This window comes from Festucalex cinctus, chromosome 4 (assembly GCF_051991245.1).
Source record: "Festucalex cinctus isolate MCC-2025b chromosome 4, RoL_Fcin_1.0, whole genome shotgun sequence".
Lineage (NCBI taxonomy): Eukaryota > Metazoa > Chordata > Actinopteri > Syngnathiformes > Syngnathidae > Festucalex > Festucalex cinctus.
The window spans coordinates 12,799,721-12,815,098 of NC_135414.1; the positions used below are offsets into that span (position 1 = coordinate 12,799,721).

Here is a 15,378-nt window from a genome sequence, read left to right on the forward strand (position 1 = left end):
ATATGATGTTCAAACAGTATAATAGCTGTATCACTTAATTTTGCTCTCTCGTTTCAACCCTTGTACTGTTTTTCTGCCAAATTTAAGCATATAATGAATGACTGCCAAAAAGGAGATTTTGTTATAGTGTGTATGGTGACTAAAGAAAAAAACACACCACTAATAGTATTACGGTAAAATTTTATGCCTTTCAAATTAATTGGCAGTATGACAAAGAGGAATTCATCTGTCTGTGATATGCTGTGTCATATTGTACATTGGCTCAGACAACTATGGGGGTTGGGAGATTACTCATTTTGATCTTTTCTTTCAACAAATGCCTGTCTGGAACCATTTTATGAGACAGACTTGTGGGTGTCAAACAAATTATAATTGGTGAGGATTTTGGATGGGGCAAAAATAGTACATTAATTGGACTGAACAATAAATCTCTTTTTCCCTCAGTGAAGATGGGTGGCTTCTGGGAAAGCCATTCTTTGTGTGCTGTGCAGGATGTCAGTATTTCCTGTCACAATTGGGGGTGTCTTGTGGCCTGAAATGCCATTTTGCTCTGCTTTTGAGTCTCCCGGAATTATGACTGTATTTTAGTATGAGAACAAAATGAAGAAAATATTCTTTCCACCAAAACATACTCAGTGCTGGGCCTTATCTGTGTAATCCAGTTCCTATACTGAAATTGACTTGCACTTTTCTCCCTTCAATGTCATCAAAGCACTTTAACGCCTCATTCACTTACTGATGACAACATGAATGGCAACAGAAAGTTCAGTATCAAGCTTGCAATTGGCAATTTGAAAGCACACACGGATTTTATTTTATTTTTTCACTCATTCACTCACTCACTCACTCACTCACTCACTCACTCACTCACTCACTCACTCACAGAACTTCACAAACTAAAGTGCAAAGGCTTTGCTTTGACTGTCAAAAAGTTGCCATCTTCCCACGGCAGAGAAAACTATTCCAGCCAAATGGCAACACTTCCTGTGTGAATGAATAGGAAGCTCATTTCAAGCTGAGCAAAAATTTGGATTTGGCTAAAGCAGTGACAGCATTTCTCTGTTTTTGTGAGGTTCACTTTTCTCTGAGAAAGGAAGTCATGATAAATGACTGCATACTGTCACTGTGAAGGAAGCCCAAACAGATGACACAGTGACTTGACTGGGCCTTGATATATTTAAATGACATGAGTTATTCTCATGCTGTGGATTTCTTTGTGTGTCAGAAGAATGTATGATGCCAGATGGTCAAAATGCCTCAATTCCGAGACAGCTGAAGTCCCCCCCAATTGAAATTGCTTCAAACTTCTGGGTGATGTCAAAATGACAGTTAAAGGTGTTTAACAAAGTTTTTTTTGTTTTTTTCTTCAAGAGGAAGTCAACCCATTTTGTTTTTTTTAAATAATACGTTCTCTGCAACCCCACTAGTCTAAAATATGGTATTCTGGTTAATATTGTGTTTGTGGAATATGAGTTAAGCAGCAAAATCTCGCCATTTTTATCCATCTCAGGGGGCAGCCATTTTGCCACTTGCTGTCGACTGAAGATGACATCGATGGTGCTCAGGTCTCAGGTAACAACTAATCACAGCACAGCTTCAGAAAACAGGTGAGCTCTGATTGGTTGTTTCCTGCACCCTGAGCTTCTGTGACGTCATCTTCAGTTGACAGCAAGTGGCAAAATGGCCGCCCCCTGAGAGGGATAAAAAAGGCTGTATTTTGCTTCATAACTCATATTCCACTAATGTAATATTATTCAGAACTGGTGAGGTCATGTATAACATATTATTGTCAAGAAATGTTTCAGTTTGACTTCCACTTTAAATTCAATGCGTCTTTATCCTGATGTGTTGTTTGTCTTTTTTCTATGTTCCTGGCGCTAATACTAAAAACAACACGTCTTTTTATTGTGTTTTCCTGACATAGTCTCATAATAGACAAACTATGTGTGACCACTGTAACACATCCCTACAAAGTTAATAAAATTAATGCATTTATTTTTGTGTTTTACCAAAGAGGTTGGCAGCGCATTTATCTAGCCAATCTCTTTGCTAGCTTGTCATGTACTCTAAACATTGTGAGATACATACATTCATAAATGACACAGTTAAACATGCCACTGGCTGTTTTGAATTCACACACAAGACCAGCAGAAGCATGTTGAATGAGACATTTAAAAGAAAGGGAGGCAGAAAGAGAAGAAGCAGTATCCTCTGGCAAGGTATACAAAAACAAAATTAAAACAACCCTGCTCTCTGCAGTTGTCCGCCTTACAGCTATTAAATGTTATATCAAAATCACATGTACACTCTCTCACTGTCAATGTTGAGGCCAAAAGCATGCAGTGAGGCTGGAGACATTTCAAACAAATTGTAGACAATAATCAAGGGGATACTGTATTTGTATTTATTTATTTTTTACATTCCCTGCTTCCGTCGGTCCCTCTGACCTGGGGCTGTTGTGGTTATTTCTTCCTCAAAAAAAGAAGAAATATTTCAGGATCAGTGGAAAGAATGCAAAACAGGCAGTTCTTTTTGGTCTGGCGTCAATCACACAAATACGGCCAACCTCCAAGACAGATAATAAGGAATGCATTTATAAATAGGGGTAAGATCATGTCACAAAGAAACTATTTTACTTCTTTTTGACGATTTCATGACTGAAACCAAATGTGTGGTTTTAGTTACATTCAGTTTGGGGGTGAAGGTTAATTTGCTTTGCTAGACTATCTCTGTTCACCCAGTGACAGGGCCAAGATGTCTTCCAAAATGTCACAGCAATCCAATCATTTCACACAGGATTTAACTAAGCACCACAAATTACGAAGGGAGGGAATGTGATAAAAATCCCAGGAGCAAAGAACAGAAGTCATGAGGATTAATGCAAATGTGCATAACATGCAATTGAATGAAGGCACTGCACCCTTGTCGTGATGGACTGTTGACAGTTTTTAATGTGATTCTTCGGGGGAAGATTAGTGGTTTAAATCAGCAATGGATAAATGTCTATTTGTGTGCTTAGTGAAAATTAAAAGGATGGATGGATGGATGGATGGATGGATGGATGGATGGATGACATTGAGTAGTCAGGTGGGGAAAGAGGTGGAAGCTATCCTCCAATTAGAGTAATTTTGCCTCCTGTTTTTCTGAATCTTTTTTAATGCCAAAAAAATGCAATAAAACAGAAAAAAAAATAATAAAAAAAAAACCTGGAGTTTTTTTGTTTTGTTTTTTCAAGTGAACGCAATACGCTTCCACAGATTTTAAACTTTTGTTTTATTATTTTTATATTTCTTATTTGCACGTCAGATAATGTTAAATGAAGTTGGGCCGTGTAGTGAGTGCAAAGTGTTGAGCAAGCCATTTCTGATCGTCAACTGAAGCTGATCGCATCTGAGCAGTTAAAAAAATCTTAACAATATTGATTTTGCATGGCTCACAAATCTTACCAATGGTATGTTTAACAGCAAAGAATTTTATCAGTCCCTATCTGAGAGTGATAGATATCATCCATCCAGCCTCACATTGAGTATTTCCCACCACTTCATGCGTGACTTTTATCAGACAGACACAGATGGGACAGCCCACCCTGTCACTGTGGTTTTGTTCGATGGAGATGTGACAAATTATTCCCTCAGCCTATCATGTCCACTCAAAAAAAAATGATTCTAGGAAATTAGTAAAACTTTTTATGAGTTTGCTTTCGAAGTTAAATTCCTGAAAATGATCCAATGGGGTGGTTGGAGAGATGGGGTACAATTTATTTGCAGATTTGATTTGATTTGATTGATTTGATTTGATTTATTTGTTCATTTTTCCTTTCGGACAGCATTGTTGACAATCAAACATTTCATCATACAATTTTGACATATAATAACCGAAAAGAAAAAGGGCTGGCAGGAAGAAGCATAAAGCTTATAAATTCCCGCCCCCATACTAAACTAGGACGCATAAAATCAAGCAATAATAATGAAAATCAGCAGAGATGATAAAATTTCACTCAGTTCATCAAGTCCATGAAGTTAGATATCCAGTTGATTACATTCGGAGACTTCTGATTCAGGCAAATGGATTAATGAAAGTCAATCAGATCCTCTTCACCAGTGATTTGATCGCATGTAGTTCATGACATTTGCCGGCCTCCTGGTTGATATCAGAAGTGTAAGAGGGAACAGCTCAACTGAAAGCTTCTTTTATGAGTATTGAGAACATTTGGCTTCTACCAAATATCATACAACATATGTGTTTAACTTCCACTACATCCTTTTGATGTCAGATGTCATGGCGCCCAACCTACCGAAGCTCCAAATTTCGAAACGTCTACGGGAAGGTGGGCAGTCGGGAGCACTGCTACGAGGCAATCCCCATCACCAAGAACGTCCACGACAACCACTTCTGTGCCGTCAACTCCAAGTTCTTGGCCGTGGTCACCGAGAGCGCTGGTGGGGGCTCATTCATCATCATTCCTATTTCCCAGGTAACACTCTTGTTAAAGTTGCATGCCACATGTCAAATGCGTCATCAGTGAATCTCTGTTTGTGTTGGCATACATAAAATCTTACCTTGTTGTTTAGAAATTGAAAAAAAAAGATTTTTCTCATGTTGAGAAATTCATTGAATGACATCAGTATGTTTGCAATCAGTCTCTATTTTTAGTTTTTGTATGAACTAACAGGCCTTATATGAACGCTATAAAAGATTAAATTGTACAGTACCACTTCAAAATGCAGAGTGAAGGGGGCCGCTGCATGGAACATGTGTAAGTGTTTCTGTGAATGGAAAAAAACAGATGGTCCTTCTTAACAGATCCCAATTTAACTCAAGTCTTTCGCCAAACCCACCCGCCTTTCACTTGGACTTGGAGATCAGAAACAGTATCACACTGTGTTAATCCATACAGTATGATGATGTCTGTTAAATACATTCTTAGGGCTCTATTTTCGTGCCCATGCAGTGAAAGTCTAATGCGAAGTCCAGAAGTAGAAATATGTGATTATGCCGCTGTGGGCGTGATCACAGCCGACTATTGAGTCCAGGCCAATAGAGGCGGCTCCCCTCATTACCTTTCAATTGAACGCAGGTGAGGCACGCTGTTAACATGGCGGTGATCGGTGCGCGGAAAATACATCTAAAGGGAACTGAAACACACAAACGTACACCAGTTATGAGGCAGGCAAGGGGGTGTTTTTAAAATTATATTAGTTAATAATGGCAATAATAATAATAATAATAATAATAATAATAATAATAATAATGCATTCAATTAATTGATTTCTACGATAATTCAGAGGGTTTTCATGCACCTTGTTAGTCTTGATTTTTTTTTTCTTAGTCTACAGAGTTCATTTAATAAGGTTTCTTATTTTCATGCAACCTCAATTCCATACACCATTCATTCTTCAGACTTAGGTCATTCTGTTTCTAACTTCCTGTAACACTAATTCACTCTCTTCTGGACAATCCATTACCACCCAAAGACTTCAAGTGGGCAAAGTGGATCTTGAGCATTTACTGGCCCTTTCTTCCGCTGAGTTGATGAGCTCAGAGTTGACATTAATCCTGTTACTGTGCAACACAGACAATAACCTCTCTCTGGAAATGGCAGCTGTTTTGCACAGATATAAACAACAATTTAGCCTATATTCACTGTTAGATATAGTCAGACAATATACATACATTTACTATTTTGAAACGACAACAATGTTCACCCTTTTTGGTGTTCTATTTTACAGAAATTAAATCTTACAGTAAATTCTCTCTCTCTCTCTCTCTCTGTTTGTTTGTTTGTTTGTTTGTTTGTTTGAAAAGCACATGCATACCCATGCATGGCCAGACAGAAAAATTGTCAAACAGCAATATATTAATCCTTGGGACAAAATTCAGGGATATGCAGGAGGAATACATTGCTGGTTATCAAATTAAAGGGCAAGTCAACCCCAACATTTCCTTTACAATATGTTCTATGCAGCACCATTAAACACGATATTAATATCCTTTGTGGAATATGAGTTAAGCAGCAAAAGCTCACATTCTTCAATCTCAAGGGGCAGCCATTTTGCCACTTGTTTTCGACTGACAATGACATCAAAGTTGCTCAGGTTCAGGTATCGACCAATCACGGTGCACCTGTTTGCTGAAGCTGAGCCATGATTGGCTGTTACCTGATATTGTAAAAAAAAAATCGAGGTTGATCTCCCACTTAAAACTCCTTGTTGATTGGTGTGTAGTTCCATTCACATTAAACTTTGCCATGCGAAAGGGTTCTGCAGCTCAACTGCATCTGAAAATAAAACCATCTAGGCTGAATAAGTGATGCCATTGCCATACACAAAAGTGCACCGCATCCATTTGAGTCTCATTCGTTAACTGTCCCTGAGATGTCGCTTGATACAGTCATGAGAATACAGAGAATGATGACAGAGAGGAGTGACCCTAAGGCAGTATAAGTAAAATATGCAGCTTGTAATGCTGCACAGAACCGAGTGGGGAAAAAAAGAGTGACAAATGATTTAAATCTCCAAAATGTGTTGGGCCAGAAGGTGGTTTTGAGTGACACACCTCCCTTTCCTCCCCGGATGTCGACACCAAGGTCATGTCCTCCATCGAGGCTGCCATATTATGATGACTGCTACTGTAACGACCACACAGCTGGCCCTCACACAAAAGCCATCAGCAGGAGGAAGGGCTATTACTGGCACCACCTGGCACACAGAAGGACCCACAATGTGCCACATAGGATCACTCACCAACACCTCAGACGTGGAGTCTGTAATTTGTAGATACTGCTCCCCTTCCTCCATCTATGACTGGGACTGTCATGAACACAAAAAAGACAATTTCACACACAACGCTAGTAGCCCCTTAACAAGCGGCCGTATTTAATACCCATTCATAACCATCTATTGTCTTGATTCAAAAACAAGCAGCTCTGATGCCTATCCACACTAAACAGCAGCAGCATGCCTTTGTCCATCTGATAAACTACAGCAGCAGAATAGCAATTAACCTCCAGACGCATGACTCAGCATATTCATTTAAGTCTAATGAGAAGTGGCTGGCCATGTGGGAGAATATGCCACGGAATATTTATAACCTGTTCTGAAAAGATTGGCAGACTTTTTAGTTATAATGTAAAAATATAAAAGTGCTGCAAATTTGAAGATCAAACAATTCAATACAATACAATACAGTTTGTACTACAGTACTACTATTAAATGACGTGCTTCACCCTCATTTAAGCTTCTTTATAAAGCTTTGTTAGGAAATATGGTTCTCAACAGTAAAGATTATCCATCCATCGTTTAGCCCAACTGCTTTTTCTTTGTAGTGTCTTTTAATGAGGATAATGATTGAGGAATTCTTGATTCAGAACACGTTTATGAACTCTTACAGTTCCCCTTTGTTGCTTCGCTTATTTGTTTTTCATTGTGCCCAATGTTTACGCAATAGCTCATATCGATTTTCAGCTTCAAAAATGGTTTGCTATCTCCCATAGACAACTCTTTGGCCTTCATGTTTGCCAAAGAGCAAAAGCCGTTTTCACAGGTGAAACAGAAAGTCAAAAACGAGCACCATCTCTAGCTAATGTGCAATCAACCAATCAATCTAAACAGCAACACCTGAGCGGCTCCAAACACCCATTAGTCACATATAGTTTTATATAGTCCACAATAGTTTTGTTCATGTGAAAAGTGGATGGTTTCAAACAAGATACTCTGTCCTGATTTGTTTTACACATCTAAATGTAAATACCATGCTAAATAAAAAGCTGGAATTCTGAACTTTTGTCTCATATTCATCTTTGAATCTGAAAGCCCAATTTTTTCAGTATACAACAAAAACAAATGAATTGACCTTTGCTGTTCCAATACTTTTGGATACTTTGCAACTATTATACAGAATATTAATGTGGATTCAGCATTAGTCCTTATAATGGACAATGTCCTCTTTTACTAAATACTGTTCTGTTGGAACCTTATTAAAATATACAGCAATGGAAATCATGATTGCACATTTTCTCTGCTGTGAACTTTCAAATATTCATCACATTGTGTCAACTTTTATAGCAGTTAGGGTAGTTCTCTTTTCTTCTCAATTTTTAAATGACATGAGTAGAGTACTACACAGTGTCAAAAAATGTGTCTTGTTCATCCTCAGAGTTAAGCGTGGAGAGTGATGCACACATTAACAAACTGAGAGCTCAGAACCCTGATTTGACTGAATGTGACATAACACAAATCTCTTGGGAATTAAAAAAAAAAGAGGTCAGTGGACTAAAGTGACATCAAACATTTATTACATCACTCCCATCAATTTACTCGTATCTTGCTATTATGAGACAATGCCCCGCAGTGGACACAAGGGGTTACTGCAACAAGTATTGAACAATATTCCGTTTGTATTTTATTGTATAATGTATAATTACGACTTAGATTGCTTAACTTAAAATATTGCTTGGAAAACCGTGTTTCTTCTAAAAATGATATTTTGTTTGATTACAAAATAATTTGGCTAGCACAATGAAATGACGGTTAGCACATCTGTCTCACAGTTCTCTGGTTCAGGGTCAAATCTTGGCTCAGGCCTTCCCGTGTGGTATTTGTTGTTTGGCTAGCAACCAGTCAGTCCAGGGTGTAGCCCATCTCTTGCCCAAAGTCAGATGGAATAGGTTCTTTTTCACCTGCAGCATTCATTCATTCATGAGATTACATTGCGAGCTAGCCTATGTTGTATTGTACTGTACATGCTTAAACATGAGAAAAGCAAACATGCCTCTTCCCCTTGTCTTGCAGTCAGGCCGTCTAGACACTTACTATCCAAAGGTATGCGGGCACCAAAGCAATGTACTCGACATCAAGTGGAACCCCTTCTTTGAAAACATCATAGCGTCATGCTCGGAGGACAGCTCGGCAAGTAACCCTCGCCACATTTATTCTATCCCTTTCAGTAGATTGTTATTAAGCATGCTAAATTTGAGCTCCATGAAGACTTCCTTTTTAGCTCAGGAGGAAATTGGTCCCAGATCTTAAGGGCATGCAAATTCTGTATGTGGAACACAAACTTTCATGTCCCTTTACTCCCATCTTTGCCTGATTTAGGACGTGTTATTGAAGACTATTACAGTATACCTATTTAGATTTACGGATTCACCTTTGTCCTTTCAGTATTGTACTTTAAAGTACTAGCAGACATCTTTAGACATAGATTGGTCCTGTCTATGGCTCATTTCAATCTTAATTTTGAGCTACATAAATTGCACAACTTCAACAATGACGTCACAGTGAATACATTATAATGCAGAAGGTGCTGTATAGTAGTTTCACGGTTGATGAATAATCCCCTCTAGGTCATCATAGTGCTTCCAGCCATAGCTGTAATCCAGTCTAATGATCAGTGGATCTCTGGTTAGATCCTTATAAAGGCCACTGAACAAAATGAGGCCTTCCCTAACAAAAATAATCCACATACGCTTGTAGGTTTCTGTTAGCCTGTCTCATGATGCAGTTGGACTTGTGAATGTGACAGGTGCGGGTGTGGGAGATCCCAGACGGGGGCCTGAGGCGTAACATGACGGAGGCAGTGCTGGAGCTGTACGGTCACAGCAGACGGGTGGGTCTGATTGAGTGGCATCCCACCAGCAGTGGCATCCTATTCAGCGCTGGCTATGATTATAAGGTATCACATCAGTACTACCGTTGACGTGATAAGATCATAACACGCAAAACATATGAGCCTCAAATGTAGCAACTGTAGAGTAATGTAGACTATTCATATTGGAACAAAAAAAACAAAAAAAAAACAATTGTTTTCCTTCTCTATTTCTTCACAAACACGATTTAATGTACAGTACACAGATTAGAAGAACTATTGTGTGTTTAAAACAATCTTCTTTTTTTTTTGTTTCGTATCACATAACTGGCCATCCAGTATGCTAAGTTTTATAAGCAACTTACACAGCTGATCAGTCACTAAACACCATCACTAATGGTCAAAGCTTTATGATCCCAAATTGTGGGCTCTTAATTGACTGACAGCATTTCGAACAGATTACGTGCATTGTTGGCGAGCATGTTGCGCAGGTTGTGATCTTTTGCTAACATCCCAAATAGCAGGCACTAAATTGCGTGTTTAAAGTGAAAGGTGACTCATTGAGCCATTTTCAGCAGTAAACAGTTTTGTCCAGAATTAATTTGATAACTTCATTATTCAAAACCTTTAAAAAACACATTTTTTCCACTTGCTGTCGACTGAAGATGACATCACCTGTGCTGAGGAATTAAGCAAGGACCAAGCACGGTGCACCTGTTTTCTGGATTTGGTCAGAAAACTGAGCCATTCCTGAGTGAGCACGGGTGATGTCATCTTCAGTCGAGTGTAAGTGGAAAACTTTGTTATTAAATGTATTAATTGTTCATGAAAAATAATTAAGTTATCCCATTCATTGTAGACAAAAAAAGAAAATATCTTCTTCCGTTGAAAATGGCTCAATGAGTCAAGTATCCCTTTAATTACTCTGGCAGATTGTGCACACTGTAAACAGCCACATTTATAGTGTGTTTTACGACAAACATGTTACTGAGAAAGAGACAATAAATATATTGTGCCGATCATTTGGGGGGAGGATTTCCAGAAACCACATAAAAGTCATGCTTTGCGCCCCAAGTGAGTGACAATAGAATGTTGGATATAATAATAAAACAACATAATAGGTATGTAGCCATCCTGTTTGTTTAAAACTCGGGACTGCATCCGAAAACCTGCTGACGCAGATGCACCAAAAGGCAGATAGAAAAGTAGTTTTTGTCATAAGGCATGACTCCTTCTTGTAACTGACTCCAAGTCAGCAATAAGACTATTCAGAAGCTCTAAAATGGCATTACTAAATAGATGATATTTTGAAATAATTTTTGTTGGAATTAAAAAAAAAAAAATCCAGTGCATTTCAACTCAAATTTGGTAAATCACATTGAATCACATCAGTTTATATGTACATGGTTTCCACACCTTGCAAAACAATTTGTCCGGCAAATAGTTTGGCTGACACAATCCTGGTTGAGCCAGGTTAGTTGATCCGTTTCCACATCTGTTTGTGTGTCTAACTCATTTGCTCCCAATAACGTGTAAATAGTTTTTTAAGTGTCCCAAAGACGTATTTATACGTTTTTTGTTTGTTTTTGTTTTTAAATTATTATTATTATACTAAAGCATACAGAAGGCTTTGAGGCAGCCTCTCAACTGCAAAGAACGCTTGCAGAAATGGCAGTTATTACACAAATGGCCAGCAGGTGGCAGCAGAGCAAAGGAGATCAACCAGGGCCATCTAGAAAAAAAGCTAAATTACTTACAATTTTAAATAGATTTTTGAAAACTGATGAAACTTAGCTCTCTTCTAATGCTAATTGCTGCAAAATGGAAACAGATAGAAACATGCTTTAAGAGACTTTAATCTTTCTTTTGTTAGGTTCCATGCATTTATAGCAATAGAACACAATATTCTGTGGGCCTTGCAAAATCAGTCAAAATTCAGTAAAACAGCCGGGAGCGAACGGGATTGCGAAATGTGAAAATGGCTGGGAGTGAATGAGATAATCATGTTTGTGACCTTTTTTCCACATTCAAACCTTTACTTTAGCAAATCAGCATCTAACTCTTTTGCCAGAGGCCACTTCAAAACACATCAAAACAAGCCTATCAACTCCACTGACACACCCCTTTTCGTCAGATCCTCATCTGGAACTTGGAGATTGGAGAGCCAGTAAAAATGATTGACTGCCATACAGATGTCATCCTTAGCATGTCCTTCAACACAGACGGCAGCCTGCTGGCCACCAGCTGTAAAGACAAGAAGCTGCGAGTCATTGAGCCGCGCTCTGGAAGAGTCCTTCAGGTAGGTTCGATAGAAGGAGAGTATTCTTTCACAGATATATTACAATTCCAGTTTTTAAATGATTTAAGTTAGCTTGCTGATTAAATCTCACTAATTGTGGGAATGCTGAAGCATTCCCACATATGTTATTGTGATTTTTATTCTCCTCACTTTTTTGCAACAACTCCCACCTAATACTTCCAGTTTACATTGTTCAAATTTCAACTAACTTAAAAAGTTCACATCTCCCGGGGTATATATCATCTGATTCAACATTACTTTTTGCACAGTATTTGCACAATTTAACATTTAATATCAACTTTTCCCCATTCATTTTCAATGGGACGTACATTGAACTTTTTCTAAGTACACTTTCCACGCCCACTTCCATACATTTAACTTACCATCATTACCAGGTGTCTGATACTGCTCGCTGGCACAGTTGGTAAAGTGCATTGTCCAGTAACCAGGAGGCCATAAATTCATAATTTATCTCTCAATTTACTTTATAACCATTCTACATGGATTGAAATCTTAGCATTGACCATTCAGCTTTCAGCATTTCCACTCAATTTCTCCAGAAATTGCACTTAGTCTAGTTGAGTTTAGGTTTATGGTTGATTCCAGTTTGTTAATACATTTGAAGGTTAAGCTCTTTCTTTTGAGCATCCCAGACACTCTTTCTTTGTGCTCCTCCTCCAGCAAGCAAGCTACAAGAACCACCGGGTAAACCGAGTGGTTTTCCTGGGCAACCTCAAGCGGCTGCTCACCACAGGTGTCTCTCGTTGGAACACACGTCAGATTGCTCTTTGGGATCAGGTGTGGTCAACCTCCGTATGGCAGTTTGTGAATGGGAGGAGCTAGTGTGTGCTTGTGTTTGCATCAATATTTATGTATGTTGCTCTTCCCAGGAGGATTTATCCATGCCACTGATGGAAGAGGACATAGATGGTCTCTCAGGATTGTTGTTTCCCTTCTATGACTCTGACACTCACATGTTGTACCTGGCAGGCAAGGTTAGCAGTGCACACTTCTGTCTCAAACTTGAACATATTTTTGTAGTTAAGTCATATTTACTGTAAGGAATCTGTATTTTGTTGCCCAAATAATGGGTAGTGCAATAGAAATAATGCAAAATATTTTAATTTATTATTTAATATAAAAAATTAAAAAAAACTCTACATACCACTACTACTACTACTAGATACTAGACCATACTGGAAAAAGCAAAGTAAAGTAAAGTGGTTATTAATATAGACAATATGTAATTTTCAGAACTACACCAGGCACTTTCATAACATTGGTTATCTCAATTTTTTCACTTAGGCCTATATTAGTTCTCTTCAAAACCGTTTACAAAGGAAATGTGGCAAATGGTCAACAATCTTCAGAGTAGTTACATGACTCTGTTGCTCTCACACCTTTGAACATATTCTTGTTTTCCTAGGGAGATGGCAACATCCGTTACTTTGAGATTATGACAGAGAAACCATTTATCCAGTATCTAATGGAGTTCCGGTCCCCGGCTCCTCAGAGAGGATTAGGTAAGTCAGTTAACTCAACTCAACTCAACTCAACTCAAGTGCATTTATATAGCGCTTTCAAAAAGCCTGAGTTGTCACAAAGCGCTTTACATAAAAGCTACTGAACGCAGAAAATTGAATTTCGAATCACTACTGCCACCTGTGGCCGAAAAAAATGAAACTGCATTTTCCATTTTTTTTTCAAACTTTTATTGAGACAATCAGAACATAATTACACTCAAGAACATTTCTTGCATAAATTCCTGAACAAAAATCTCAGTTCATTTTAAAGAGACTGCATTTTCCCTCTTCACATATATCCTGCTCACATGACGTCACATCTGCAGACAGAGGGTGGGAAATTCAAACCCGAATCCTGTCTGCAAACTATTGGGCGGAAGCTTGCAGGAATTCCCATTATGAAGAGCTAATGTGTTAATCTACTAAAACGTTTCAGTCATAAATGGTCAAATAAGGCAATTGTAAAGATACACAGTGCAGCTTTAATGATCTGTTATGATACATCATCACCATCAGGAGCTCATCTTAACAAAAAAAAGGCTCTACCTACTTCATTATTAGTCCGTTGTGACAGTAGAAGGCAAGCAAGCGGGCCACAATGGAAATGTATTTTGTACTAAAGTGGTCTTATAAAAGAAAGAGGAATGATTTGAGCAGGAAGTAATGAAAGATAGTCAGGTCAACTGAAAATTCCCTCACCCCCAATTTGTCCTGTGCTGTCCAAGTTAGTTCAGTTTCACCTTTTATGTCATCGATGTGTCACTGTCATGTCTGGGGTCACGCCAGGGTTAAGTTTGAGTTCATGACCTGTTAGAAGTTGGGTTCAAGTGTCTGTTATGTACTGATGTAACAATTGTCTGTTTTGAACTGATGTAACCATCATCTGGTTTCAACTGGAAAGACGCTATGTGTTGTTTCAACTGGTTTTATGCTATGTGATGTCTGGACCTATGTGATGTCAATCTTTAATCCTCTACTTAGTGACAACCAATCAGATCAATTCACTGTCTGTAGTAGCAGTCTGAGAATTGTGTGTGTTTGACGGATTATTGCTTTGTGTCCCTCTGTGCAACTCTCTTTGTTTCTCGTCTAATCTAGTTTTTTCTTTGCCTCTCTATGTGAATAAATAGTTAAAACCTTATTTGTGTCTGCGCTTTGGGATCCAACCTCCAGCACATGACAGTCACATTATTTACTCTTATTTACAGGCGTGATGCCAAAGCGTGGTCTGGATGTGGGAGCTTGCGAGGTGTTCCGATTCTACAAGCTGATCACCCTGAAGGGCTTGATAGAACCCATTTCAATGATCGTCCCAAGAAGGGTTAGTGAGAAGCTCAAAGCTCATAATATTTTTTTTCTTTGAATCTTAGTGGAAAATCCTTTACAACAATAACAATGCTGAGTGAATTCACTGGCAGTGGATTTGATGTACCGGTATATATGTTTTACAGTCAGACACATACCAAGAAGACATTTACCCAATGACGGCGGGAGTAGAACCTGCACTCTCAGCCACCGAGTGGCTCAGTGGCATCGACAGAGGTATGGGAAACTTGTGAAAACAGATTCAAAACTCACAGTTGACACGTTTGTGTATGTTGTGTGTTTCTGATCAATGGTATCACCGTGTGGCTTGTTTTGTGCAAACAGATCCAGTCTTAATGTCACTAAAGGATGGCTTCCGCCGACCAAACAAGTTAGTGTTCAAGGCCCCAGTGAAGGAGAAGAAAAACGTGGTCGTGAATGGTATTGACTTGCTTGAGAACATACCACCCAGGACAGAAAATGAGGTAGAAAATAACAAAAACAAAACAAAACATGCATTTGAAAGAGCTTTTAACCCTTTTTGGTCTTAATATTAAAATAAATGTTGTACATTATCATACATAATAAGAGTAATTAATGTAAATTAAAATGTATGAAAGTTATGCAAGGTTGATCAAATTTTTAATTGTCGATTTAATTGTCGGA

The 15,378-nt window shown here is 38.4% G+C and overlaps 1 protein-coding gene across 1 annotated transcript in view; it reads left to right on the plus strand.

The window, feature by feature from the left end:
• coro2ba (coronin, actin binding protein, 2Ba) overlaps window positions 1–15,378 on the plus strand; it is a 32,296-nt gene that overhangs the window by 14,883 nt on the left and 2,035 nt on the right. The window contains exons 2-11 of the mRNA XM_077518996.1: window positions 4,274–4,474; window positions 8,790–8,906; window positions 9,523–9,672; window positions 11,720–11,884; window positions 12,566–12,682; window positions 12,775–12,879; window positions 13,311–13,407; window positions 14,616–14,728; window positions 14,859–14,949; window positions 15,058–15,197. Coding sequence (XP_077375122.1) covers window positions 4,274–4,474; window positions 8,790–8,906; window positions 9,523–9,672; window positions 11,720–11,884; window positions 12,566–12,682; window positions 12,775–12,879; window positions 13,311–13,407; window positions 14,616–14,728; window positions 14,859–14,949; window positions 15,058–15,197 — 1,296 coding nt within the window. The remainder of the gene's footprint in view (window positions 1–4,273; window positions 4,475–8,789; window positions 8,907–9,522; window positions 9,673–11,719; window positions 11,885–12,565; window positions 12,683–12,774; window positions 12,880–13,310; window positions 13,408–14,615; window positions 14,729–14,858; window positions 14,950–15,057; window positions 15,198–15,378) is intronic.